At 40.0% G+C, this 26,343-nt stretch overlaps 1 protein-coding gene across 1 annotated transcript in view; it reads left to right on the forward strand.

The window, feature by feature from the left end:
- Positions 1-956: 956 nt before the first annotated feature.
- Positions 957-26,343, forward strand: part of STK32A (serine/threonine kinase 32A) — a gene marked incomplete at both ends in the record, with an annotated part of 115,140 nt that continues 89,753 nt past the window's right edge. The window contains one exon of the mRNA XM_082652501.1: positions 957-1,008. Within this exon, the coding sequence (XP_082508627.1) occupies positions 957-1,008 (52 nt within the window). The remainder of the gene's footprint in view (positions 1,009-26,343) is intronic.

Raw genomic sequence — 26,343 nt, forward strand, 5'->3', positions numbered from 1 at the left:
TCAAGTTCAGGGAAAGGAAAAAAAGTAATGTGTTCCAGAATTCTCCGGTGGCGCAGTGGTTAAGAATCCGCCTGCCAGTGCAGGGGACACGGGTTCGAGCCCTGGTCCGAGAAGATCCCACATGCCGTGGAGCAACTAAGCCCGTGCGCCACGACTACTGAGCCTGCGCTCCAGAGCCTGCGAGCCACAACTATTGAGCCCACGTGCCACAACTACTGAAGCCCGTGTTCCTAGAGCCTGTGCTCTGCAACAAGAGAAGCCACCACAACGAGGAGCCTGCGCACCACAATGAAGAAAGCCCAAAGACCCAACACAGCCAAAAATAAATAAATATATTTAAAAAAAAAAAAAAAGTAATGTGTTCCATGAAACTCAGCGACTTGCTGGTATGATCAAGACCAAACTCAGAACTTGTTCCTTTGATGTTGTAGTAACTTCCAGGGTAGGAGGAAAGAGGGGTATGTCTTTTCATGACTAAGAAAATAAGTTGTTGATCACACATCAAAAAAATGTTTAAAATTAACATATTTTCTCAAAGACATGGAGAGTCACAATAAAATATATTTTAGTTTATAGTGGTTAAATAAAGTATTGCTGACCTCATTTTAAACTTGCCTTCACACTCAGAAAAATATTTTGCTTTCCTCCTTTCTTGTAAGTCCAGGTCCACTTCTGACGAGGCCATGTAGTGGGTACTCCCAGATGCTTGATTTTCTCTGTTTTCTCTGAAATTATTATTTTCAAGAACAAAAAAATTCCACTGCAGGGGCATAGATGAGGTTAATTTTCGGCCATCGTCTATAATCAGGGTACCTACAGTACACCATATCATAAGGATACTGTTTCTTTTTCTCTCCTAGATATCTAGCTAAGGTTTCCGGTTCTCTTTTGAGTGAAGCTGAATGTTTCTGCTGGGATAATGTAACTGGAGGATCCAGGTCTGGGCAGACTTGACCATGGGAGCCAACACTTCAAGCAAACCACCGGTGTTTGATGAAAATGACGATGGTGAGAAACGTGCGATAATTGTATATAAACATAGTTTGCAAAATTCAAGTATAAGCTCCTTGTTTCATAAGTAAACTGTCATGTAAGACCTTAAAATAAAAAAAAAAAGAACTGCAAGGGTAAGCCTGAGGACCTGGTATGCTAAGAGCTGGATTTTTACCTTCCACTTTCCATGGGACCTTGGACAACTTTTTTTTTAATTAGAAAAGTGATATATTAGATTTTTAAAATTTTTTTTAACTTTTTATTTTATATTGGAGTATAGCTGATTAACAGTGCTGTGATAGTTTCAGGTGTACAGCAAAGTGATTCAGTTATACATATACATGTAGCTATTCGTTTTCAAATTCTTTTCCCATTTAGGTTGTTACATAATATTGAGCAGGGTTCCCTGTGCTATACAGTAGATCCTTGTTGGTTATCCATTTTAAATATAGCAGTGTGTACATGTCAATCCTACACTCCCTAACTATCCCTTTCCCCCGGTAACCATAAGTTCTTTCTCTACATCTATGAGTCTGTTTCTGTTTTGTAAATAAGTTCATTTGTATAGTTTCTTTTTAGATTCCGCATATAAGTGATATCATACAGCTTTCTTAATCACAACTCTACCAATGCCCTTTGTCCAAAGGGAGCTATGGGTTGTCACCTGGTGGATAGAAGACCTTGAAACAAAATGATTTATTTGTTCCCTTGACAGCTGAAGTTACCCCTATTGCTAGTTGTTATAGAAAAATTCTTATATTATCAAGTTGCATATGAATGATAATTGATACTCATAATATTATACAGTGGAGTCAGGCAAGCAGGTTGGTGCCTTCTGAGCTTCTGATTAGCATGTTCCAGGGTCCTAGCCAAATTCCACAATGCTGAGTCATAGGAAAAAGGATCAGTTTTATTGGAGAAAAGGGAAACTTTACAGCAGCCTTGTAGGCATAGACTGTTTATAGGTTGCCTGGGAAAAAGGTGGCCCTAGGTCCTAGCTAGTAAGTTATCCAGGCCCCCCAGAGGCAGCCCTCACAGTCATTTCCAGGGAGTTCTGCTAAATGGACCACAGAGAAAAAGAACAATGAACTGAAATCCGGGAGATCTGAACGCTCGTCCTATTACCAGCTACCTGTGTGCTCAAGAAGTTTATTTACCTTCAGTTTCCTCATCAAGTGAGAGAGGGTAGTAACGCTGAAGGTCTTTTTCAACTCCAAAAGTTTATCATTTTGAGATCCTAAAGGCACCTTGCAAAAATTAGGAAGCAGCATCTGAATCATCAAGGAAAGTTTGCTCAAACAGAAACTACAAATAACAGTGGCATAAAGAAGATGGTAGTGTTTTTCTTTCTCACGTAACAATCTAGGCATAAGTATTTCAGGTGAGATGTGGCTGCGAAGGGTTAGAGACTCTGGCTCTGACAAGCTGGCTTCTTTCCTTCCCTTCCCTGCCCTAGAGTGTTACTGTCACCCTCATGCCTCAGGATGGCTCACCACCACATCCACATTCCAGCCAGTGGGAAGGGGAAGAGTGGGGACACCGAGCCCACTTCTTTTAAGGATATGATCTGCCTCTTGCTTGTCACTTTCACTCACATGCTTCACTACAAAGGAGACTGGGAAATTTAGTTAGTTATCTTGTGTGGCCATGAATCTTCTAAATACAAGGAGTTGTGTTTTGTTACAAAAGAAGGGGACAATTAGCTATTTACCACGGCTGGGAGACAAACAGAAGTCTGCTGCAATCTTGATTTTTGACTCTTTGGTTGGACCCTTTAAAAAACATGTCTAACCAATCAACATGCCTGTTGCCAGCTATTCACTATCAGTTTAGAGGTGCATCGTGACTACCCATACAAAATATTCTCATAGGAACCCTGAAATTATATAGTTTGAAAATGGTCTTAAGAAAACTTTTTCCCACTCATATCTGTTGCCTTGCTTTGCTTTATCAAGTTGTAAAGTCAAGGATCTAGAGGCCAGGGATGTTCCTTGATTCTTCCATCTCTAAAATGGGAAGGCAAGAAGGCTTACATTTCATTTGTTTGGTTCCCTGTGCTCCCTACAGATTCAAAACTAATGTGCATGAGGCTGGTCCTCAGAGAACAGAAGAGGTAAGAGAGGCCAGCTTCGTGCTTGTTACCTGCTAGGGGTATGTATTGTTTTAAGGTATTAGGGTAACATGATAATGAGAAAATACAGAGATGTCTAAATCTTTAATCCAGCCAGCCCTTGGTCCCATGGAGTGCCCAAGAAAGCAACTGTCCCAAGGGATTATGGGAAATCAGGTAGCACCTTATAAGTACCTTCAAGGGGCTCTGGGAAAACTAGGTTGGAGTGAAGTTAGGCTTAATGAGCAAGGAGATCTTTCTTAACACCCTCTAGGTCACCACTTTTTGTGGTCCTGTCCGCCAGGCCAATGAGATGAGCCTACAGCAGCACCCTTAGAGAGAAGAGCTGAGCCTAACAGTATGTCTGCACTTCCCAGGGATGAAGCTCTGAGTCCGTTCACACACACAGTTGCAAGGCAGAAGTAGAAAGGCAACCCCGTCTACTATAAGCCCATCACTCTGCTAGATGTCCCTCTGCTAGATGTGAGGAACAGAGTAGGAGAGAAGATGGCCCTTCCCCTGCCCTTGTGGAGCTCGTATTCTAATCATGGGAGGCAAACAATAAACTAGTTCACAAATACATAAACCAGATAACTTCAGATAGTGTTAAAGTACCACCAAGGAAGTGACTGTGAGGGATCTTATGGAGAGGGACAGGTGATGGTAAGGAGACCACTTCAGATAGGGTGTGCCCGGGGTTGGCCTTTCTGACGAGGTGACATCTGAGGTAAAGGCTGAAAAAAGTGAGGAAGCCACTCATGTAATAACAGAAGAACAGTTCAGGCACAGGAAAAAGTCCAAATAATGACAAAATCGGAAACAACCAGTTGCCTGTGTCTTCACATTCCGATGAGGATGAGTTTGTATATTATGAAAGCGATATTTTTAAAATAAATTTATTTATCTATTTATTTATTTATGGCTGCATTGGGTCTTTGCTGCGTGCGGGTTTTCTCTAGTTGTGGCGAGCAGGGGCTACTCTTCGTTGTGGTGCGCTGGCTTCTCATTGCGGTGGCCTCTCCCGTTGTGGAGCACGGGCTCCAGGCGCACGGGCTTCAGTAGTTGTGGCACACAGGCTCAGTAGTTGTGGCTCACGGGCTCAGTAGTTGCGGCACACGGGCTCAGTAGTTGTGGCTCGCGGGCTCTAGAGTGCAGACTCAGTAGTTGTGGTGCACGGGCTTAGTTGCTCTGAGGCACGTGGGATCTTCCCGGACCAGGGGTCATACCCCAGTCCCCTGCAATGGCAAGTGGACTCCCAACTACTGCACCACCAGGGAAGTCCTGAAAGGAATCGCATTTAATTGCCGTATTAACTTGTTTACAAGATCATTGAGTTTTGGGGATGAAAAGTATGAAATTCCAGTTATTTACTTTTTTTTAATCAGTAAATCCTATAAAGGTGATTTGGCTCCTTTCATAGGCCTGGATTGAGCACAAGGTGAAACTTTATTTGATTGCTGTGAGGCTTCTGACCAAGAAACAACAACAAAAAGCACTGACTAATCCAAGAACATAAATGCCTATATCATTTTGATCTATTTTTATATAAATAATCAAATGGGGCCAGAATCTAGGGTACTTAAATGAACCAATTTAATTCTTTTTAATATATTGCTGAAAAGAATCCCAAAATGTGATGGAAAAGTATCTAATATTTCCTTCAAAGTGTTTACTATTCCCAGTATATAGATTTGAGGAGAAAATGTGTACCCATTTTCCCAAGTAATATTTCAAGATTTCTTTCTCATGGAAAAAAAGTTTTGGTTCACTTTGAAGGTAATTAAGGAATAAGATGTTAGTGGATGTCCCTTGAGATAAGCTGTTCTTGCTGGAATTTGTCCTGACACTTTGTGTTTCATGCTGTTCCATCTGATACTGATCTTGAGATCATCCTGTCAGTTACTTATGTTGATCTTTATTTAGTGAAAACAAAGTATAAGCTTTACAGCTGCTGTGGAAGAGCAGAAGGCTTGCTTATTTAATTACTGTTAAGTGAGTTTTTACAAAGTAGACCTCACATGATATTGCTTTCTTTTGTGGCTTAGGGCAAACCCAAGTCCTAGTTACATTTTTTATTGTGGTATAATACATAATAAAGTGTACCATTTTAACGATTTTTAAGTGTACAGTTCAGTGGCATGGAGTATATTCACATTTGGGGACAACCATCACCACCACCATAGAACTTTTTAATCTTCCCAAACTGCAATTTTGCGCCCATTAAACAGTAACTCCCCATTCCCCCTTCCCCGCAGCCCCTGACAACCACCGTTCTACTCTGTCTCTATGATTTTAACTATTCTAGGTACCTTATATAAGTGGAATCATGTAATATCTGTCCTTTTGGGTCTGGTTTATTTCAGTTATCAAGGTTCATCCATACTGTAGCATGTATCAGAATTTCATTCCTTTTTAAGGCTGAATAATACTCTACTGTATGCAGATACCACATTTTGTTTATTCTTTCATTCATCAGTGAACATTAGGTTGTTTCTACCTTTTGACTACCATAAATAATGCTGCTGTGAACACGGGTGTACAAGTATCTGTTCAAGTCCCTGTTTTCACCTGGTACATCCTTAGAAGCAGAATTGCTGGATCATTATGATAATTCTTCAATTTTTTAAGGAAGCACCCAGCACAGCGTCTTCCACCTAATTATGTTTTGTGTTTTAGTAGTGGGAGACCACCTGACATAACAGGCCAGGGCTCTGGTAGTGGAAACACATACACAGTTTCAAATCTCAGCTGTGCCACAGCCTAGCAATCTGTGTATTTCTATGAGAAAAAGCAAAGGGGATATAGCCTGATCAACCATCAAACACTAGAGTCAACTTAACTATAAAGTGTTCTAAAGGGATTTGAAATACAATAGAAAAAAGTCCCCAAATCTGAATAATTACTAGTGAATTCATTTGAAAAAAACCCAAACAAACCCTTCGATTGTACAAGTTATCAAACCTCTGTAAGCTCAGTTTCTTCATATATAAAATACAAGTTAATTGGGCATACTTCACTGGGTCGTTGTGAGGAGAGAATAAAATAACGCAGATAAAACACTTAGCAAGGTGTCTCATATAAAGTAACCACCCAATTAATGCTAGTTATAATATTATTTACCAGTGTCAGAGTCTCTGAGCATGAACTCTTTGAAGTATTTCAACTTCTAAAAGGAACAAAATCGATTACATGCAACTGTGTAGACGCCATAGTTAATATGACCTATTCACACTTCTATCAACAGAGCTGAACTGTCAGATCGCAGATTGCATGGATTCTGTGAAAACCTATATAAATCCTCTGAAAAGAAGCCAAATTATTAACTTCACAAAAACATAATCCCATCTGTTTTTTCTGTGATCCCCCCTGGGGTGATTGTATTTTCATTTAAGGCAAAATCAATAACTCATTGGGCTGAAAAATTGATAAACTTACTTTTTCTGATTTAAGCCCAAAATAGATTATTTAAGTAATCCCATTCGATCAACAGACACAGTGACCGTTGTCCCTCAGACCCAACTATCATGTGGATACTATGAGAAATAATGATACAGAAAGCATCGTAAGTTTTCTGAAAGAAAAGAAGTACAGGTAATACTTGTTTTACTGTTTATAGCTTGTTCATTATATCTGCTTTATTTCCTCTCTCTGAATGCAGTGCTTTTTGTTTTGTTTGGGTTTTTTTCTTTTGCTTGTTTGATTAAAAAATTAACATTTTTAAAGTCCAATCATTGAGGTTTTCAGGCTGATTTAGAGAAAGAAATTCTTTAATACGGGAAAAAGTGGACTTGGTTATAACTCACAGTCTGGGCAACAGAAGAGGATCTTGCAATCATTATAAGTAGTATGTGTTTCCAAGCATATACAAAGAATGTAGAGGAGATAGAGTTGGTTTAGTTAAACCAAGAGACAACTTTCTTCTGGAGTGCTGTGGCTAAGAACAGTTGGCCTTAGGTTAAAATGTCTCTACAAAGAGTACATCAATGCCCTGAGTTTGCAAAGAGAGCTCAATTATTGCATTGTTCTTCAGACTTGCTGAAAACCCAATGTTCCACTTTCATTTGGCAACACTTGTCTCCTAGGATATGTGATCGCTTCCAGTTTTCCTACATCTTCTTTGGTGAGGGAGGCACTGGGTCCTTCAAAAAAGTTGGGCCAAAAAAATTGGTCACAGATTTGCAATCCAAAAGAAATGGGAGGTTACTGAATTGATTCCAGCCACGGAAGGACTGAGACTCTTCTTTGTTATTTTAATGTCCATGCATTGCATATTTGTACCCAGTGGCGTAGGCAAATGAATTTCAGACTTTCCCCTCTCAAACTTGAGTTATGTTGTCTGATATTATTTACTATTTTGTGTTAAAATGATTGGGAAAGTAAAATGAAAATTTCCCTAGTAATAATTGGCTTTTTTTTTTTAATTTATTTGTTTTATTTATTTATTTTTGGCTGCGTTGGGTCTGCGTTGCTGCACGCGGGCTTTCTCTAGTTGCAGAGAGGGGCTAGTCTTCATTGCGGTGCACGGGCTTCTCATTGTGGTGGCTTTCTTGTTGCAGAGCACAGGCTCTAGGCGTGCGGGCTTCAGTAGTTGTGGCTCACAGGCTCTAGAGCACAGGCTCAGCAGTTGTGGCGCACAGGCTTAGTTGCTCTGCAGCATGTGGGATCTTCTCGGACCAGGGCTTGAACCCGTGTCCCCTGCACTGGCAGGCAGATTCTTAACCACTGTGCCACCGGGGAAGCCCGAGAATCAGCTTCCTAAAATCATTATGTTATCTTGGACGGTCTAATATTTAGTTAAGGTGTTTGTCATAAATGATCTCAGATCCACTAGTTTATAGCAGCAAACACTTTTAATTTGGGAGGGTTTTAATTTCCCCTATCCCAAGGGATTGGAGGAATCTGGGAGAAACAGACTAGACGCCAAGAAAACAGACATCAAAGACGGAGCTAGTGCTTCTGATTGGCATGCTTCCTGATACATGTTTAGGAGAATCTACTCAAACAAATTTAGGAAACTTACATCCTGCCCTTGGAGATTCACGATGCTTATTAGCATAATAAAGGCTCTGAAATGTGCAACAATATTGAAATCTCCATACTCTGACATTTTTCAAACTTATTTCAAAATTAAATCAGTTTTGTGGAAAACCTTTTAATACCTTGTGGCAAATAATTCTCTGTGGACCTCAATTTGGGAAACAAAAGGTCATGATCAGGAACACTCTTTTTCTATTGGAAACGTCATTTCTTCCCATTTATCCTCCCCTTCCTCCCCCCCCTGGTTTAACAGCTACAGCTTCTGATTTGCAGAATCTCAACAGCTGAAGAGCGATTATGTTCTCTAAGGTCTCCTCACTACAACTTTTTCAGGCAACACAATTCATGTTGACTCAGGTTAATGAGTAAAACACAAGGCAGCTCTGTTTAATGGTGGGATGCTTCTAGTCCAAGTGGGAATCAGATTGGGAGATAATTCACTTCTTTATTGTTCTTTAAATAAAGAACATTTTAGTTCAAAGAGTGTCTTATGAACCAATTATGGTGATGTATTTGCCGATTATTAAACACTCATGCTATACTAACTTTTTATCCTATCCAAAGCTAGAGACATTTTTAAAATTTTCATCTTGAAACTAACCTAGGTTGAAAACCGAAATCTGTAAGCTGGCGTCAACATTCAGCAGCTACTTCAATGAGAACGGACTGAAGGCCTTCAGAGAATCTGACTTCTGCTATATGGCCTCGCCAGTGTAAACTTAGTTACAGTGACCAGCGTTACCCATCACTTTACCAATTTAGGTCCTATGAATTATATGGGGATCTCAACTATGCATTGCTATGGGACCATTTGTGGAAATTTTATTTGGAAACACACATACACAATGCCAATGATGGAATTATATTCCTGTTAAAATAGGACGCTGAGCACAATTTATATGGTTGAAAGGACTGAGAAACCTATGGGTATAGATTTTGAATTCAAAAGACTGGCAGAGGCTTTATTTTTTTTTCTCCTGAACTATTTCTTCTTTCCTTCCTGAAGGCATATTTACAGTACCATGAGTAATATTAACCTTGTTTTACACTTGAGTAACCTATGTTTTTTGTTATTTCTGAGAACAGCTGAATGTAGGGGTTGGCATGCTTTTTCTGTGATGGGCCAGATAGTAAATGTTTTATGTTCTGCTGTTCAGTCTGTGTCACAACGACTCAACTCTGCTGTTGCGGCATGAAGGCGGCCAGAGATAATGTGGAAACTAACGAACATGGCTCTGTTCCACTAACACTTTATTTGTGGACACTGAAATTTGAATTTCACATCATTTTCACTTGTCACAAAATATTTTTATTTTCCAAGCATTTAGAAATACGAAAGCCATTCCTAGCTTATGAGCCATATAAAAATAGATGGTGGGTTGGATCTGGCCCACGCGCCATACTGTACTGACCTTTGCTCTAAAGCATCCTGCAGACATTTCTTTACATGTGCCAGGGGCTCATCTGATATCCATTCATAACCCTCTAGCTGGAACTGAGGGACTGGGCAAGGAGACTGACATCTGTTCTCTATAGATGCTTAACAAAGGCAGTCTTCACCAACTCTCTTTTGGTTCATTAGTCTGAGTCAGTGGAAGTACCTGAACCGAGAAATCTACTGTTTTAGAGAATAAAATATATCATTTTTGTGATATATATTATTTGGTAACCACATAGACTAGATTCAGTTAAATGAGTACAACCTAGAATTCATTTGAAATATCATTGGATAGAGTTTATTTCCTACTGGGGCATTTATTTAGTCAACTGAGAGGCATCCAACAGTTGGGGGTATTGATCCCCCATCCTGCCCCACTGTTCTACTTCCTGATTTGTTCTAAAGAAATAGCCAGTGTAATTCTGACTTCTGAGCAAATTCATGAACTGGGGTCCAGGCGCAGAAAAAGAAGCTGTTGGTGCCCACTGCTTGGTCTTGGCACCAGTAATGGATGTCGGTAAAGCCCAGACTCCCTGGGGCACCGCATTTGCTAAAAGGGAAGTGGTGACTGTGCAAGCAGATACCTCAACTGGCCTTGGAAGCTCCTTCCGTGGAGAAGTTTCAAATATATCCTGAAATGACCTGCCGAGCTCCACACGTATTAGTGGCAACCATTAGCCGCCAGCCATTTGGTTTGATAAAGGGCTATGAACCAGCTAAGTAGTTTTAATTAGTGAATCACCAGTGAACTGTTCTAGAGTGGAGCTTCAACCTTAACTAGCATCATGGTGTCAGAGTTATAGGTTAAATCAGTAGCTTCCAGACACCCTCTGTGGACAAATGTAACGTTTTTCTTAGTTTGTTGAGAAAGGTGAAAAACAAGGGCAATGTATCTCATAAAGCTAACACTATTAAAAAATTTTAATTTTTTTTAACATCTTTATTGGAGTATAATTGCTTTACAATGGTGTGTTAGTTTCTACGGTATAACAAAGTGAATCAGCTATACATATACATATGTCCCCATATCTCCTCCCTCTTGCGTCTCCCTCCCACCCTCCCTATCCCACCCCTCTAGGTGGTCACAAAGCACCGAGCTGACCTCGCTGTGCTGTGCAGCTGCTTCCCACTAGCAATCTATCTTACATTTGGTAGTATATATAAGTCCATGCCATTCACTCACTTCATCCCAGTTTACCCTTCCCCCTCCCCATGTCCTCAAGTCCATTCTCTATGTCTGCATCTTTATTCCTGTCCTGCCCCTAGGTTCTTCATAACCTTTTTTTTTTTTCTTTTTACATTCCATATATATGTGTTAGCATACGGTATTTGTTTTTCTCTTTTCTCTTTTCTCTGACTTACTTCACTCTGTATGACAGACTCTAGGTGCATCCACCTCACTGCAAATAACTCAATTTCGTTTCTTTTTATGGCTGAGTAATATTCCATTGTATATATGGGCCACATCTTCTTTATCCATTCATCTGTCGATGGACACTTAGGTTGCTTCCATGTCCTGGCTATTGTAAATAGAGCTGCAATGAACATTTTGGTACATGACTCTTTTTGAATTTTTGTTTTCTCAGGGTCTATGCCCAGTAGTGGGATTGCTGGGTCATATGGTAGTTCTATTTGTAGTTTTTTAAGGAACCTCCATACTGTTCTCCATAGTGGCTGTATCGATTTACATTCTCAGCAACATTGAAAGAGAGTTCCCTTTTCTCCACACTTTCTCCAGCATTTATTGTTTGTAGATTTTTTGATGTTGGCCATTCTGACTGGTGTGAGGTGATACCTCATTGTAGTTTTGATTTGCATTTCTCTAATAATTAGTGATGTTGAGCATTCTTTCATGTGTTTGTTGGCAGTCTGTATATCTTCTTTGGAGAAATGTCTATTTAGGTCTTCTGCCCATTTTTAGATGGGGTTGTTTGTTTGTTTGATATTGAGCTGCATGAGCTGCTTGTAAATTTTGGAGGTTAATCCTGTGTCAGTTGCTTCATTTGCAAATATTTTCTCCCATTCTGAGGGTTGTCTTTTGGTCTTGTTTATGGTTTCCTTTGCTGTGCAAAAGCTTTTAAGTTTCATTAGGTGCCATTTGTTTATTTTTGTTTTTATTTCCATTTCTCTAAGAGGTGGGTCTAAAAGGATCTTGCTGTGATTTATGTCAGACTGTTCTGCCTATGTTTTCCTCTGAGAGTTTTATAGTGTCTGGCCTTACATTTAAGTCTTTAATCCATTTTGAGTTTATTTTTGTGTATGGTGTTAGGGAGTGTTCTAATTTCATTCTTTTACATGTAGCTGTCCAGTTTTCCCAACACCACTTATTGAAGAGGCTCTCTTTTCTCCATTGTATATTCTTGCCTCCTTTATCAAAGATAAGGTGACCATATGTGTGTGGGTTCATCTCTGGGCTTTCTATCCTGTTCCTTTGAGCTATATTTCTGTTTTTGTGCCAGTACCATACTGTCTAATTACTGTAGCTTTGTAGTATAATCTGAAGTCAGTGGGCCTGATTCTTCCAGTTCCGTTTTTCTTTCTCAAGATTGCATTGGCTATTCAGGGTCTTTTGTGTTTCCGTACAAATTGTGAAATTTTTTGCTCTAGTTCTGTGAAAATTGCCATTGGTAGTTTGATAGGGGTTGCATCGAATCTGTAGATTGCTTTGTGTGGTAAAGTCATTTTCACAATGTTGAGTCTTCCAATCCAAGAATATGGTATATCTCTCCATCTGTTTCCATCTTTAATTTCTTTCATCAGTGTCTTATAATTTTCTGCATACAGGTCTTTTGTCTCCTTAGGTAGGTTTATTCTTAGGTATTTTATTCTTTTTGTTGCAATGGTAAATGGGACTGTTTCCCTAATTTCTCTTTCAGATTTTTCATCATTAGTGTATAGGAGTGCAAGAGATTTCTGTGCATTAATTTTGTATCCTGCTACTTTAACAAATTCAATGATTAGCTCTAGTAGTTTTCTGGTAGCATCTTTAGGATTCTCTATGTATAGTATATCACGTCATCTGCAAACAGTGACAGCCTTACTTCTTCTTTTCTGATTTGGATTCCTTTTCTTTCTTTTTCATCTCTGATTGCTGTGGCTAAAACTTCCAAAACTATGTTGAATAAGAGTGGTGAGAGTGGGCAACCTTGTCTTGTTCCTGATCTTAGTGGAAATGGTTTCAGTTTTTCACCACTGAGAACAATGTTGGCTGTGAGTTTGTCATATATGGCCTTTATTATGTTGAGGTAAGGAGAAACAGAGAAGAACCCCCGTATTTAGAAGTCAGGCAGAGGAAAACAATCAGGTAAGGAAATTGAGAAGGAACAGCCTGTGAGACATGAAAAACATTTGTCGTGAAATGTAAGAGAGAAGACTTCTTGAAGAAGGAGGAAGTAGTCTCTTGTGCTGAACATTCCTGAGTGGTTGAGTAAAGTGAGAAGTATCTGTGGGATCAGGCAATCAGCAGGATATAGGTGATCCTGACAAAAGCAGTTCAAGTGGGGATATGGGGGCAAGAGCCAGAGTCTGGGGGATTAGGAGTGTTTGGGAGGGGAGGACGTGGACACGGCCAGTACAGTAAACCCTTTCCAGAAGTTTACTCTAAAGGGAAGCAGAGAAATGAGCCAACAGCTGAAGCTGAGTATGATGTTAAGGGAGGATTTTTTTTTTTTTTTTAATAAACAGGAGATAGTAGAGCAAGTCTTAGCTGATGGTTTCTTCCCTTTATATTGGTTAATTCCTGTGAAATGATGTGACCAGGAACCAGGGCTGGCTTCATCCACATGAGACCAGTGCAGGCACACAGTGCCTTGTGTTCACAAGGGCCCCACACGTGGGCTTCACTGCCTCCAGCTGCTGTCTCTAAATTCTTACTAATTTTATCTTAGAATTTATGTTTGTGAGGTCTCATGGGGTAGTGGATCACCTGCCAGGGGCTTGGAGCTTTGCCTCATAGTCTGTCCCCTCCCTAGGAAGCCTTCTAAGTCAGTTACCAAGACCCTCCTACCCTCCACCTACAACAAGGATTTGGGTACTAATGAGGGGGACGTTTGGGGGTGAGCATCCCCATGACATACTCAGGCGGGGCATGGTGGTGGCTGTCATTGCCTCAGGCTGGCAGTTTGGTAGGTGGCCAGCTGGCCACTGTCTCTTGGGATCTCACTCACCACCTTCCCATCCAGATACTGAGTATGTCATGGAGATCGATTTGGAATCAAGTGATGTAAAGATGTACTCACCACCCAGTAAGACCAACTACCAAAATGCACTTTATCATCAGATCAGCCTGCAATTTAAACATAGCAGGACTGAGGCGTAGGAAGGTTAAACCACTGAAATCGGATAGCCACCTGGCTACATCCTGAATCTTGATAGAAATGAATCTCATTTATTTCAGTTATAGATATCCTCCCATGATGGCCAACCAGAATGAATTTATAAAATTAAACAAACCTAGGGGATTGCTTTTACATAAGAATACATCAGACACTCATCACGTGCCTACCGGTGCATCCTGCTTCAGAGGGCTGAGTCATTTCATTTCACAGTGGCATTCATCTTCACATCTGCTATCACTCACACATCCCTTCAGTGTTATTGCTGAAGTGTTATGGGTTCAATATATAACACCTCTTCTTCCCTGGAGTTAATTACACAGGTCGTCACTATTCTTGAGTTTTACTTGTCTTCCTCTATTCATTTTGATTCCAAGGACAACAATTGCAATGACCTGCATCCATGTCTTTCATTTCACCGTCCTGATCATCATCACTCACTCACTCTTCAATTTAATTGTATGATACCTTGTAGAATAATTTTGATTTACTTTTATAAAATATTAAAGTCATTGTCACTTTGATAACTTCATTTTGTGTCCAGGGTATAACATACCAGGAAAAATGTTCTAAACTAAGGCTTGACTGAAGCATTAAAAAGAATTTCTGTTGAAGACTTAGGTTCCTAATTGGTAACTAGAATTGACTTGCTTGCTCTCCTCAGTGCGTTTCCACTGAAAACTATGGAGTCTAGGAGTCTGAAGTCAAGGTGTTGGCAGGGTCATGCTCCCTCTGGATTCTGTAGGGGAGGCTTCTCCCTTGCCTCTTCCAGCTTCTGGTAGCCCCTGGAGTTCTTTGGCTTGTGGCAGCATCACTGTAGTCTCTGACTCTGTCTTCATATGGTCTGTGTCTGTGTGCAGGCTTCTCTCTTCTTACAAGGGTACCAGTCATATTGGTTGAGGGGCCTAGCCTACCTTACTCTGGTACAACCTCATCTTAACTAATTACATCTGTAACAACGTCATTCCCAAATAAGATCACATTCTTTGGCACTAGCGGTTGTGACTCCTATGTATCCTTTTGGGGGGGGACACTCAACTCATAACCTATACCCTTGGTTTGATTGCTAACTCCAGCCATTACTAGCTCTACGACCTTGAGCAAGTTACCTACTCCCTTCTCAATGTTTTACTTGTGTTTGGGGGCTAATAAGAATTATATGAAATCATGCAAGGGAAATGCCTAGCACAGTGCTTCATGTAGTAAGTGTTTGAAAGTGCTACCATTTGATTTGTGAACGGGGCTTATACTTAGGGTTTTACGTTAGGATGCTGGTTCAGAGGTAGTATCTCTCACTTAGAAGACATCTATTAATTGTTAACATGGGATCTATAAATAGGATTCTGAGGAGCCCTGTGATTTATACCAAGACTAGTTTGTCTGCTTGTGTTCTTTATTCTCCCTGGAAAAAGAGTCCACGTATTCACCCAAGGAGTCCATGCCACCCCCTCAAGTTTAAGATTGTGCTTGTACTCATATTTAGCAATTCATGGTGAGGTTATAGGGAACCTTCAATACAGAAAACTTAGAGCTGAGTCCGAGAGACAGGTGGATGTCAGGTGGAATAAGGGAAACCCGTGCTCCCAGGAGTGCGTCTCAAAACGGGGTACTATGCTTAGGTTATCTCACTTTATCCTCATCACAAATTATGAGGAACATATCAGCCACGCTGATTTCCAGAGCAAGGAGTGGAGACTCTGCAAGGTTAGAAAGTCTGCCCAGTTCACATGCTAGGAAGAGGCAGAGCAAGAACCCTCACCCACTTCTGGCTGCCTCCAGCCCAAGGAGACAGCTTTGTGCTGCACAGTATTTGCTCATCCTCTTCTAATTTGACTCTTAAAGTAATCCTGAGATAAATAAGAAAGCGATTATTGTCCCTTATTTGGATGAAAATAGAAGTCTAAAGATGGTTTTAAAAAACACTAGCCAAGGGGACTTCCCTGGTGGTCCAGTGGGTAAAAACTCCACATTCCCAATGCAGGGGGCCCAGGTTCGATTCCTGGTCGGGGAACTAGATCCCGCATGCATGCTGCAACTAAGAGTCCACATGCCACAACCAACACCTGGTGCAGCCAAAATTAATTAATTAATTTAAAAAACAAAAACACTAGCCAAGGTAACATAGAAAATACATGATATATTGATGGCTATCTCTGATTCCCACTGTTAAGTTCCACCTTCCAAAAGTAATCAAAAATAGCTCGTTTACTGAGCACCTACTGTACTCTGGATGTATGCCTGCTTTACGTAATCTAATTTAGTTCCCACCGTAGCCCTGTGAGGTAGGTATCTATTTTAAGGATGAGGAAAAATGGAAGCAAGACTTCCAGGGAGAGATGGTGAGTGAAACACATTCTTCTCCTTCCAGTCCCCGGGAAATCTGCAGTGTTACTTGTCTCTCGAAGTAGAGGTGAAAGGGGGGTGTTAAATAAGGAGGATTGCTTGGATATCTGTTTAAAAACTGGTCGGGTCCTTCTACCACTTTGTCAAAAGAAAGAAACTAGTCATCTGCTCTCCACACATCCACACCGTAGTTTATCCTCTGGAGAGGAAAGTCCCTTAACGGGAAAGACCTGGCACACAGAGGGCCACCAGTGCCTTGTGGAGAATGGAGGAATTGGATAAATGAATGCATGCTGGGTGTGCAAGCCCTCAGCCCTCTTTCCCATTAGGCTCTGATAACACTGACACCAGGGTCCTCCCTCTCCAGACAAGACTCCAGGTAGTGTCTTTCCTGGAGCTTTTGACAACCCAAGAGGAAAATTTAAAGTTAGCCGACTTCAGAATTTTCTAACTCAACATCCTAGCCATTGATTTCTGGAGTGAAGCCTGGTGTCGACAAGTTCCACCCTCATGCTCAGAACTTTCAGACAGGGGTTTAGGTCTCCACACTTAAAGATGAACAGATAACCAAGGATTTTCGGACATGTGGGAAAGGCTTCTAATAGGACTGACAGATACTAAAACACATGAACAGAGAAAATAGCAACTTGATGATAACTATCAGAGAGAGATGTGATATAGTGACCAATAATTTATTTTGATGAAAAAAAATAGGATACCAAGAGAGCAACATTCATAGACCAAAAACTAGTGTGAGGAGAAAAAATTACAGCAAAAATGGAAAAATTCCAAAGGTTCAGAAGATAGATTTGAGAAAATGTCCTAGAATAATGAACAGAGATAGAAAACAGAAGCGTAAGTACAAAAAAACTTAAGAGCCAGTCTAAGAGTTCTAGTTTTAAACAATAGTAGGTACAAAAATAGAGCAAGAGAAAATAAAAGGGAGGAAACCATCACTATATAATTTAAAGGAAAAAGAAAAGCCCAGAACTTTTCCAGATTGAATGAGCCTATCAAGTGCCCAGCATGACAAATAAAATAAGCCCATATAATCATAAAACTTCAAAACATTCAGCACAAATACACAGTCCTGCAAGGTTCCAGAGAAGAAAACTGTTGTTACATTAGACGGTCTGGCATCAAAATAGCTTTAGACGTAACAGCAACACAAAAAGCTAGAAATTAAGGAGAGCCAGGCCTCAAAATTTGGGAGGAAATTGAACCTAGAATTCAATACTCAGCCAAACTTGCAATTGAGCGCGAGTAGAATAATATATTTTGCATATATATAAGGCTTCAAAAATTTACCTCCCATGCAATCCTTCCTACAAAACTGTTGTAGAATGCACTCCACGAAAACAGGGGAATCAAGGAAGAGAGAGGGAGACAGTGCATGCGATAAGCAGAGACTCCTTCGTGAAAGAGGAGTGAAGGAAATCCCTAGGACGACTGTGACGGGGAGTCCAAGAATGACAGCTGGGAAGCAAAAAGGATAAAGAGTCCGGATTGGAGGGCTGTGGTAGAGACATTTTCAGGAAGATGGCCTTGTGGTTGATGCCCTTGAACATGTTGAAAGGGAACTTAAACAACTAGAGAAGAGTTTGAGATTGAATTAGGAAAAAGGCTATAGAAAAGCAAACAAGTATAAACAAGACAATTATTAACTCCAGGGAAAACCAAAAAAAACATGTGCAAGAAGGGAAAACCAGTTGTGGTTTACTACATGACTCAGGTGTGTGTACCATTTCCATACTCATAATAATGGAAATACTGAATATTGATCTAATTGAAATTATTTTATCAGATACAGCTATACTGTATTAGAAAGATAGGAGCATGTTGGGGTAAGACCAAAAGACCAAGGAAGTGAGCTAAATGTCCACTTGCCACCTTGAAAATTCAGTAAGTAATGCCTAAAACTGACAAGAAAAAAAAAAAAAAAGATACTATTTAGATGATACAGTGGAAACTACCAAACTTATTAACTCAAAGAAGTAAAAGTGTTAGCTTCTTGGCCAGAAGAGATTGAAGCGTGAGACAAGTGGATCATAGGACTAACATCAGTGTTTAATGTAGATATAGATAAAATAAACATAAAAATGATAAAAATAAAAATGTCTAAAAGATAGAAAAACTAATCGAAATAGTAATCACTGTTATCTTTAGATGATTTTGTTTTTCTTCTACTTTTCTGTATTTATGATAAAAGCATGAGTTTTATATAAAAAATATTCATTATGAACAAGAAATTGAAACTCAGAAACGGCCAGTAAATTTCCTAATTCTATTTATCTTGTAAGTGGTGTATCTAGGATTCCAGTGCAAGTCTGTCTGACTCAAATCATTTTTTATCTTTCATCAAAGCTTCCACCTTCACTAAAAACCAAGAAGCAAAATTGCCATGCCCCAATACTTGCTCCCCTCTCCATAGAGCTTCTTCCTATACCAAACACTTGATTGCTTTCATTTGTCTACTTATTTGTCTATGTATTTATTTATACTCATTTAATTCCAGAAAGATTAAAAAATGGATTCCAAAGATAAATACACTATAGCAAAATAAAATGTAAGTGAGGCAGGGGCATTTGGTTATCCAGGTTCTCACAAATACAACTGAATGAGTCATACTCAGTTTCCTGAGGATGTGACTTGAACCCAAGCTCCTTTTGTTTTTCCATCAGTGCCTAGCACAGTCCTGGGCATAGAGATGCTCAAAGAATATTGGTTCATCTGACTTGCTAGTAAAGCTATGGCATCTGGAGGAGTGAGTTGAATTTCCTTCCTCCTTGTTGTGACTGTCTTGAAAGGGTGTAAGTAGTTTTTTTGCTAACTGCCTCCATTTGGGAATATAGCATAATTCACCTAATTAATGGAAAACTGGTAAAATCCACCAAAAGAACTATTTTTCGCCAGCGCTTCAATTTTTTTTCGGTCCTTTTATTCCCTTTTTGGCAAATCATGCAGTGTCCATTCTTAAAAATAAATGGGCAGAGTGACAGCAGGAGGTATATGGAAGGTATGATGAGGTATATGGAAGACTAATTTCATGTGGGTACCTTCCAGTTGCCATAGTGAGATACATTTACTTCTGTTTGAAGATCATGCAGCAGTGACAAAGGCAAGTTGACTCCTGCTGTTAATTATCCTTCAGTTCCTGGGGTTTTCATCCATGTCCTTGCTTAGGATAGTTGTTGGTTATGAGGTTGGTAGGGTGGAAGATGGCAGTTCAGAGCATGGCAGTTCTTGACACTTTTGGGTTCAAAGAATGGGTAAATCAATCCTTGAGGTGTTTAAGATATAAATCTAGTGCCTTCAGAGAAATCTGAAGCTGTCACCATTCAAATGGAGACTTTCTTTTTTAATTGCCTAGCTCATTAAGAAGCCTTTTGATAATAGGTCAGATAATTGGTAAGATATTCCTTAGGAGCTACGCTACCCATTTTATGAAAAATTTTTTTTTAATTTTTAATTGAAGTATAGTTAATTTACAATGTTGTGTGGAGGTACCAATTTTAAATGATGACATGCTAGGAAATAAACATGAAGAAAAATATCTTTAAAATCTTTCCTCCTAAGCTATTACATACTCTGTTAAACTTTGGTGACGGTACTTCCTCCACTTAATAAGCATTGATTATGCACGTGCTACATGCCCAACATGGTTGTAGGCAATGTAGATACCATAGTCAACAGGATGGGCCCAGTGTCTGCCTTCATAGAGGGTATATTCTTGGTACTGTTCATCCTGTGTCATGTCCCAACATCATTTTGCCTAATGTTTTGGCAAGAAAAGCACTGTTCTGGGCTGATACCACAGTGACTCATCCAGTAACAATAGCGAAAACAGTAATAATGATACTTTTATTGAGTTCTAACTAAAAACTCTTGATAAGCACCTTTGATATGCCTTATTTCACCTAGTCCTCCTAATAACCTTAGAAGGGATACTAAATGCAATCAGTTTTACAGAGAAGGAAATTTAAACTCAGAGAAGTTAACTAATTTAAAGTCCATAGCTAGTAAGCAGGGCAACCCAAACCCAAACCCTGAATTTCATGCTCATAACCACCATATTGTATCGCAAAACTTCCAGGACTCATCTGTACTATTAAGATCAACAAACCTGGAGCCACACATCGTCAGTTTCAAGTCCAAGCACCACCCCTGGGAGATTTAACTTTTTTGAGTCTCTGTAACTCATCCACAAAGCAGCAATAATATGACAACCTTATGGTGTTTTGGTAAGGATTAATTAGGATAATGTTTATAAAGCACTGGATCAGTGCCTATACAATGGGTGTACCTAATAGATAATGAGTATAATTATCAACTTTGACCTAAGATGTGGCACAGTGCAGGCAACAGAGGCCTATTCATTATTTATAGACACGATTATTAATTCGCTTCCAATTCATGGGGATGGGGGCAGAGGTAGAAGGGGAGGTCTGAGGCCTTGGAAATCAAATTAAGAAAACTATTTATTGAGAGCCTCATCACACTAGGGTTTGAGTCGTTCAGTAAGTACATCCTCCCTGCGCGCCACTGCTTGGTCACTTGTTCAACTCTTACCCCTTCTGTGAGGCCCAGATGAGATGCTGCCCTTCCCTGAAGCTCTTTTCATCTTCTACCGTAGGAAGAAATTTCTCCCACCTTAGAACTCCCATGGTTTTTAGTGAACAAAACAGTGGTTCGTAAATAACGCCCTGCAGACTGGTTCCGGGAAGTTTCCATCAAAATCTTAGGTCCAGCCTCCAGAGTCTGATTCAGATGAGGCCCATGTAACTGCATCTTTAAAACAGTGGGGTTTTTTGGGGTTTTTTTGCGGTACGCGGGCCTCTCACTGTTGTGGCCTCTCCCGTTGCGGAGCACAGGCTCCGGACGCGCAGGCTTAGCGGCCATGGCTCACGGGCCCAGCTGCTCCGCAGCATGTGGCATCTTCCCGGACCGGGGCATGAACCCATGTCCCCTGCATCGGCAGGCGGACTCTCAGCCACTGCGCCACCAGGGAAGCCCTGAAACAGTGTTTTGTGTGATTTTGGTGGGCAGACATATTTGGGAATCACTGTAGGACAACATGAGGCTCTCAGTACATATGCATTCCTTTACACTGCAGTCATGTATGTGTAGGTTTCATTTCTTTTCCTTGGAGATTATCTTTCTGATACTCCAATTCAATGTAGGGATAAAAATAAGAAAAAATAGAAAGAGGAAGTCCCTTGTAACATTTTTCTCAGGTCCTAATCACCTCCTCTAAGATGTTTTACTGCATTTCCTGGACAGCTGTTCCTGCTGTATGTTCCCATGACACTCTGATTTTCTCCCTACAGCAGTGGAGCTTGTGTTAGTTGGAACTTGAATGAGTTTTGCTAAAAACGTAAAACTTTAAAAATTATTGGAAGAATATCAGGGTGCCTGCAGAGTAATCAAGATAGGCCCTATCTGAATAGGAAGCCGCACACTTTAATGCTATCAGGGATCCCTTTTTATCGTGCAAGTCCACTTTATTCCATGTGTTGGTTTCATTTCCTGGGACCTACCGACCTGCTTTTTCTCCATTTGGCCAGTTCTGTTCTCATGTTCAGACAGCTTTGTGATAGCGGGGAAGCATGCATTTCCAGATCAGAAAACCCTGCATGTAGAGTATATAGATTGGAATGACTCAGGTCACAGTCCCACCCCCAGACCAGGGCTTCTGGCAAAGGGTGGGGGACATGATGAGTGACAGATACCAGTGACCGCATATGGTTGGTGGGATCAGTGTTATAAGACAGGATCCATGACAAAAAAGATCTTGCTGAAGAAGACAAGCCAGAAAGATGGACACTGTTGTGAGACAAGTCTTCCCCTGACTCTGTGCTGCATATACTACTTTCTCGGGTACAATTACCTACATTTAATGGGCTGCAGCAGAGAACAGCGTTTGAGGACAGCTCCGGACTTCACCCCTTGGAGCTGCCCCTTGTTTACGCTGTGGCCTTGAGAAAATTACTTCATTACTCTGGGCTGCAGTTTGCTCAGCTTAAAACAATGGCAATAATAGTAGTACTATTTCATCGGATTGATGGAAAATTGAGATAATACATCTATATAACATGCTTAGACTAATACCTGATATTCCTTACAAAAAGATATTAGCTATTATTAATTATTCTGATGTCCCACTAGACTGTCAGCCCCAGGAAGGTAGGCAACCTTGGCTTTCTTTCTCCGCAGCACAGAGCACAATGCCTGGTTGTTACTGCGTGAGTCATCAGTACAGCTTTGCTGTCGGTGAACACAGACCAAGTTCAGTGAGCATCATCTGCACCTTTACTCCACCTAAGTGTCTATTCTGCTGTAGTGGGGGGAGGAATTACACACACTTACGCGCGCGCGCACACACACACACACTTCCTGAACTGGAGTGAAGAAGGGGCACATGGGGCCAGCTAAGCCATTACTGTCTCCATGTGGAATTGACTCTGCCTTTAGAGAACCACAGCCAACCCCAGTGTCATGTTTAAGCAACCAATGTGTGTAACGTATCAGTTGGGACCAAACAGCACTGGAATTTAACATCGTGCTGTATAAGTAAAGTGTTTACTAAATAAATTGCCAACATAAGCAAGATATGGAGAGCCTGCTTCAAGAGGATATTTCCCAAAGCACTTAGAAGTATCCCCTTATTAACAATCACATTGGCATGATGGCATGCAAGGAAATGATTGATTGTTTGGGCTTTTAATTTAAGCAGTAGCAGGAGTTTTTAGAATTGTTGGAATTTGGAAACTTTTTTGCTCTGTGTATCTTGGATAGATATAACCTTAGAATAAATTATGTTGTATTTTAGAAATGTCAAAAGCTATTGATTTAAAATCCAAGTACATGCTTTTAACAACAACAACAACAAAAAGCCTTTTTTAAAAAGACTTAAGTCCAGAGGGACAAAAAGGGAAAGATGGATACATTTGACCATATAAAATTTGACTATAAAATATAAATTTAACACTTAAGTTTTCTACCTTATTAAAAATGTTTTAAAGTCAAAAGCCAAATGGGCAGCCTAGAAAAATATTTCCGAGATGTACTAAGAGAAAGTTAATTTACTTAACATTTTAAATGCATTTGCAAATCCATAAGAATAACTCATTAGAAACAGGCAAAATATATGAATAGGCAGTTCTTTGAAAAAATAAATGCACAAAGATATGAGACTTTACTCATTAAAGAAACACAGCTGACCTTTGAACAGCAATTGTGTGGTCCACTAATTTTGTAAAATAAATACGTACTACGGTAACTACAGTAGTACACAATCTACCTTGGATTAAATCCGCAGATACGAAAACACAGATACGGAGGAACCTCAGATTTGGAAGGCTGACTATAAATTACATGTGGATTTTTGCTGAGAGCAGGGCTGGCACCCCTAACCCCCTACATTTTTCAAGGGTCAACTGTATAAAGTAAATAATTCAATTTTTTTTCACTTGTCAGATAAAGGACAGTTGATGTGATAGTGTTGGCAGGGTGGTGGACAAAATGTCACTCTCACACGTTGCTGGAAGGAGATTGGGTGCAACATCTTTGGAGGGCTGTTGACAATATCCGTTAAATTGGAAAATCCACATAATCTTTGTCCCAGTAGTTCTACTTTTATAAAGTTAGCCTACAACACATGTGCATTAGCTGATCAAGGATGTTTATGGTAGTATTGTAGGAAATAGCAGATAATTAAATCATCTTTGAACGTCCATCAACAGGCTAAATATTTTATGGTATATTTATGCAATAAAGCATAAAGGAGCTATTTAAAATAATTAGATATAGAGCTATATGTAATGGTATAATTATGTAGAAAGGGCTTATAATCTCTGTCCCTACAGGAATGCTAGTACCTTGCTATTGCTGTCAAAAGGGAATACATATAATATGCAGGAAAAAAATCTCTTAAAGGATACAGAAGAAATGGTTAATAGTGGTTGCCTCCTAGGAATAGAACTAAAATTTTGCAATGGGAAGAAGACTTAATTTTCTCTGAATAATTGTACTTTTTTTATCATTTGTAACTTTTACCTTTCAGTGGGCCAGACATTATACTTCTGGTTTATAGCATGTCATCTTCAAAACCACTGGCGAGTCAAGTTTAATTAGCTCTGTTCTACAGATGGGGACCTTATGATTTGAAAAGATGGAGTAACTTATCTAGGGTCCCACCACTGGTGTCCTTGTTCTCTCATCAATAGAAAGGTTTACAGAAATATCAAGGAGTGCGATTCTCAGTAATCTCACGTATGTTCATGATTCCATACTTAGGAAGGCTGAAATATTTTTAAAGAAAAAATAAAATATTTTCCAAATATTTTTACCTCAAAAGTAGAAAAAAGAATGGATTTTCTGCTTTACTTTCTAGAATGCTCTTCTCCCAAATTCCAACTGTCAGGGTGGTATAACAAAGTCTAAAAAGTGTTTCCCCTCTTCTTTCCCTCAACACTGTTTACTGACCACAATGTTTAGACTGGGGAGATACAAAGGGATACTGGGGAGAACAAGAGATACTGGGGAGAACAAAGGAAATAAAGAGCATCAGGCCTGAATCCCACCATCAGTACGCTTCCGTTTAGGGAAAGACTTGGGAAAGCCTGACTTGTGATTCTAGAAGGATAGACAAAGAAGTTCCACCTTGCTTCTCCTGATTCTACCTCTGGAATGGGTGGACAGCTATAGAGATTAACAATGTGGGTGCAGGATCAGAAAGGTGTATATGAATTTACATGAAGGTGGATTTATTCTATCCACTCCTCCACTCAAGTGTTGGGTGTGGCTTTGTGACAACAGTCAACTGCTGTCCCCTCAGTTGGTCTTACTGTCCATGTGACTTATAAATTCAAGCCTACCAAAGAGCTGAGTGTGATTTTAGTGCTTAAACATTTGTTTTTCATACAATAGCCCCTAAATGCAATTCCTTGGGTGCTCACACAAGGAAAACAAAACTGAATTGGACTTTGACAGACTGTCTTGGTCTTCAAATGAGGTACCTTCTCCAAGGATTTACATGTGTAGTTTTGACTGAACAGGTTTTGCCTTACTTTCTGGCTTACGAACCTAACCCCAAGATGAGTGAGTCACAATACTAGTTGTAATCATGGCCAATTATTTAATCTCTCTGAGGCTGAACACGCCTATCTGTAAAAGCCGTAAAGTTACTGAGAGAATACAAAGGAAACATACGTAAACAGACCTCTAATGCCTATAGAATTTCTGTGTCTGGTTGATTAGTGGAGAATGTGCACCTATCCAAAAGAAAAACTCTAAAATAAGTCCTTTTAAGATACTTAGTTTTAAAAATAAATAAAAATATTCCGTGGGATCTCATAACGTTAGGATCTGTTCAGCTTTGTCTTAATCTGATATACCTCCAGACAGCCTTAAGAATACTGTACGTACTGACATGATGGTTGCTAACACTGAGGTGAGAAGACCTGTGTGAAAGCAAGACTGAGGCAGAGAGGAAGGTGCCGGAGGTTGAGCTGCTGTTGCCTGTTTGTTTCCCTGCAGGCCACATTCCCTGGCCCAGACCTATCAGTGTAAGTGAGAACCAGATTCTGTCTCTCCCTACACTCAACCATGACCTTCAAAACCCCACAAAGACCCAGGGTCTAACAGGGTCTCCAGGAGACCCTTTTTATCTTCTTGGCACCAGAGCTTCTCCAGGAACCAGAAGGAAAGTTTTAGAACATGATACAAGGACAAGACACAAGAAGAAGCCACAACAAAGGTTAACTTTGCTTCAGAGATTGAAGAAAACACTGCTGCAAGGCCACCACACCACAGACTGCAAAGCCCAGATGTGTAGAAATGACACTGACAGCTGCCATTTACTTCCGTGTTGCCTGCTAATATCCATGTGTCATGATAGCAGCTTACCATGGTATTTGCTGGGAGCTCTGAATTAGCCTATTCCCTAAGCAGTAGTCGTAGTACTAGTAAAAGTAGTTTGTTCCAGTTCATATTCTAAGTACTTTACATATGTTAACTCACTTCATTTTGCTGTAAACCCTATGATGTATATATTATTTTGATCCCTATTTTATCAATGAAGATACAGA

This window comes from Grampus griseus (assembly GCF_964374135.1).
Source record: "Grampus griseus genome assembly, chromosome: 3".
Taxonomy (NCBI): Eukaryota; Metazoa; Chordata; class Mammalia; order Artiodactyla; family Delphinidae; genus Grampus; species Grampus griseus.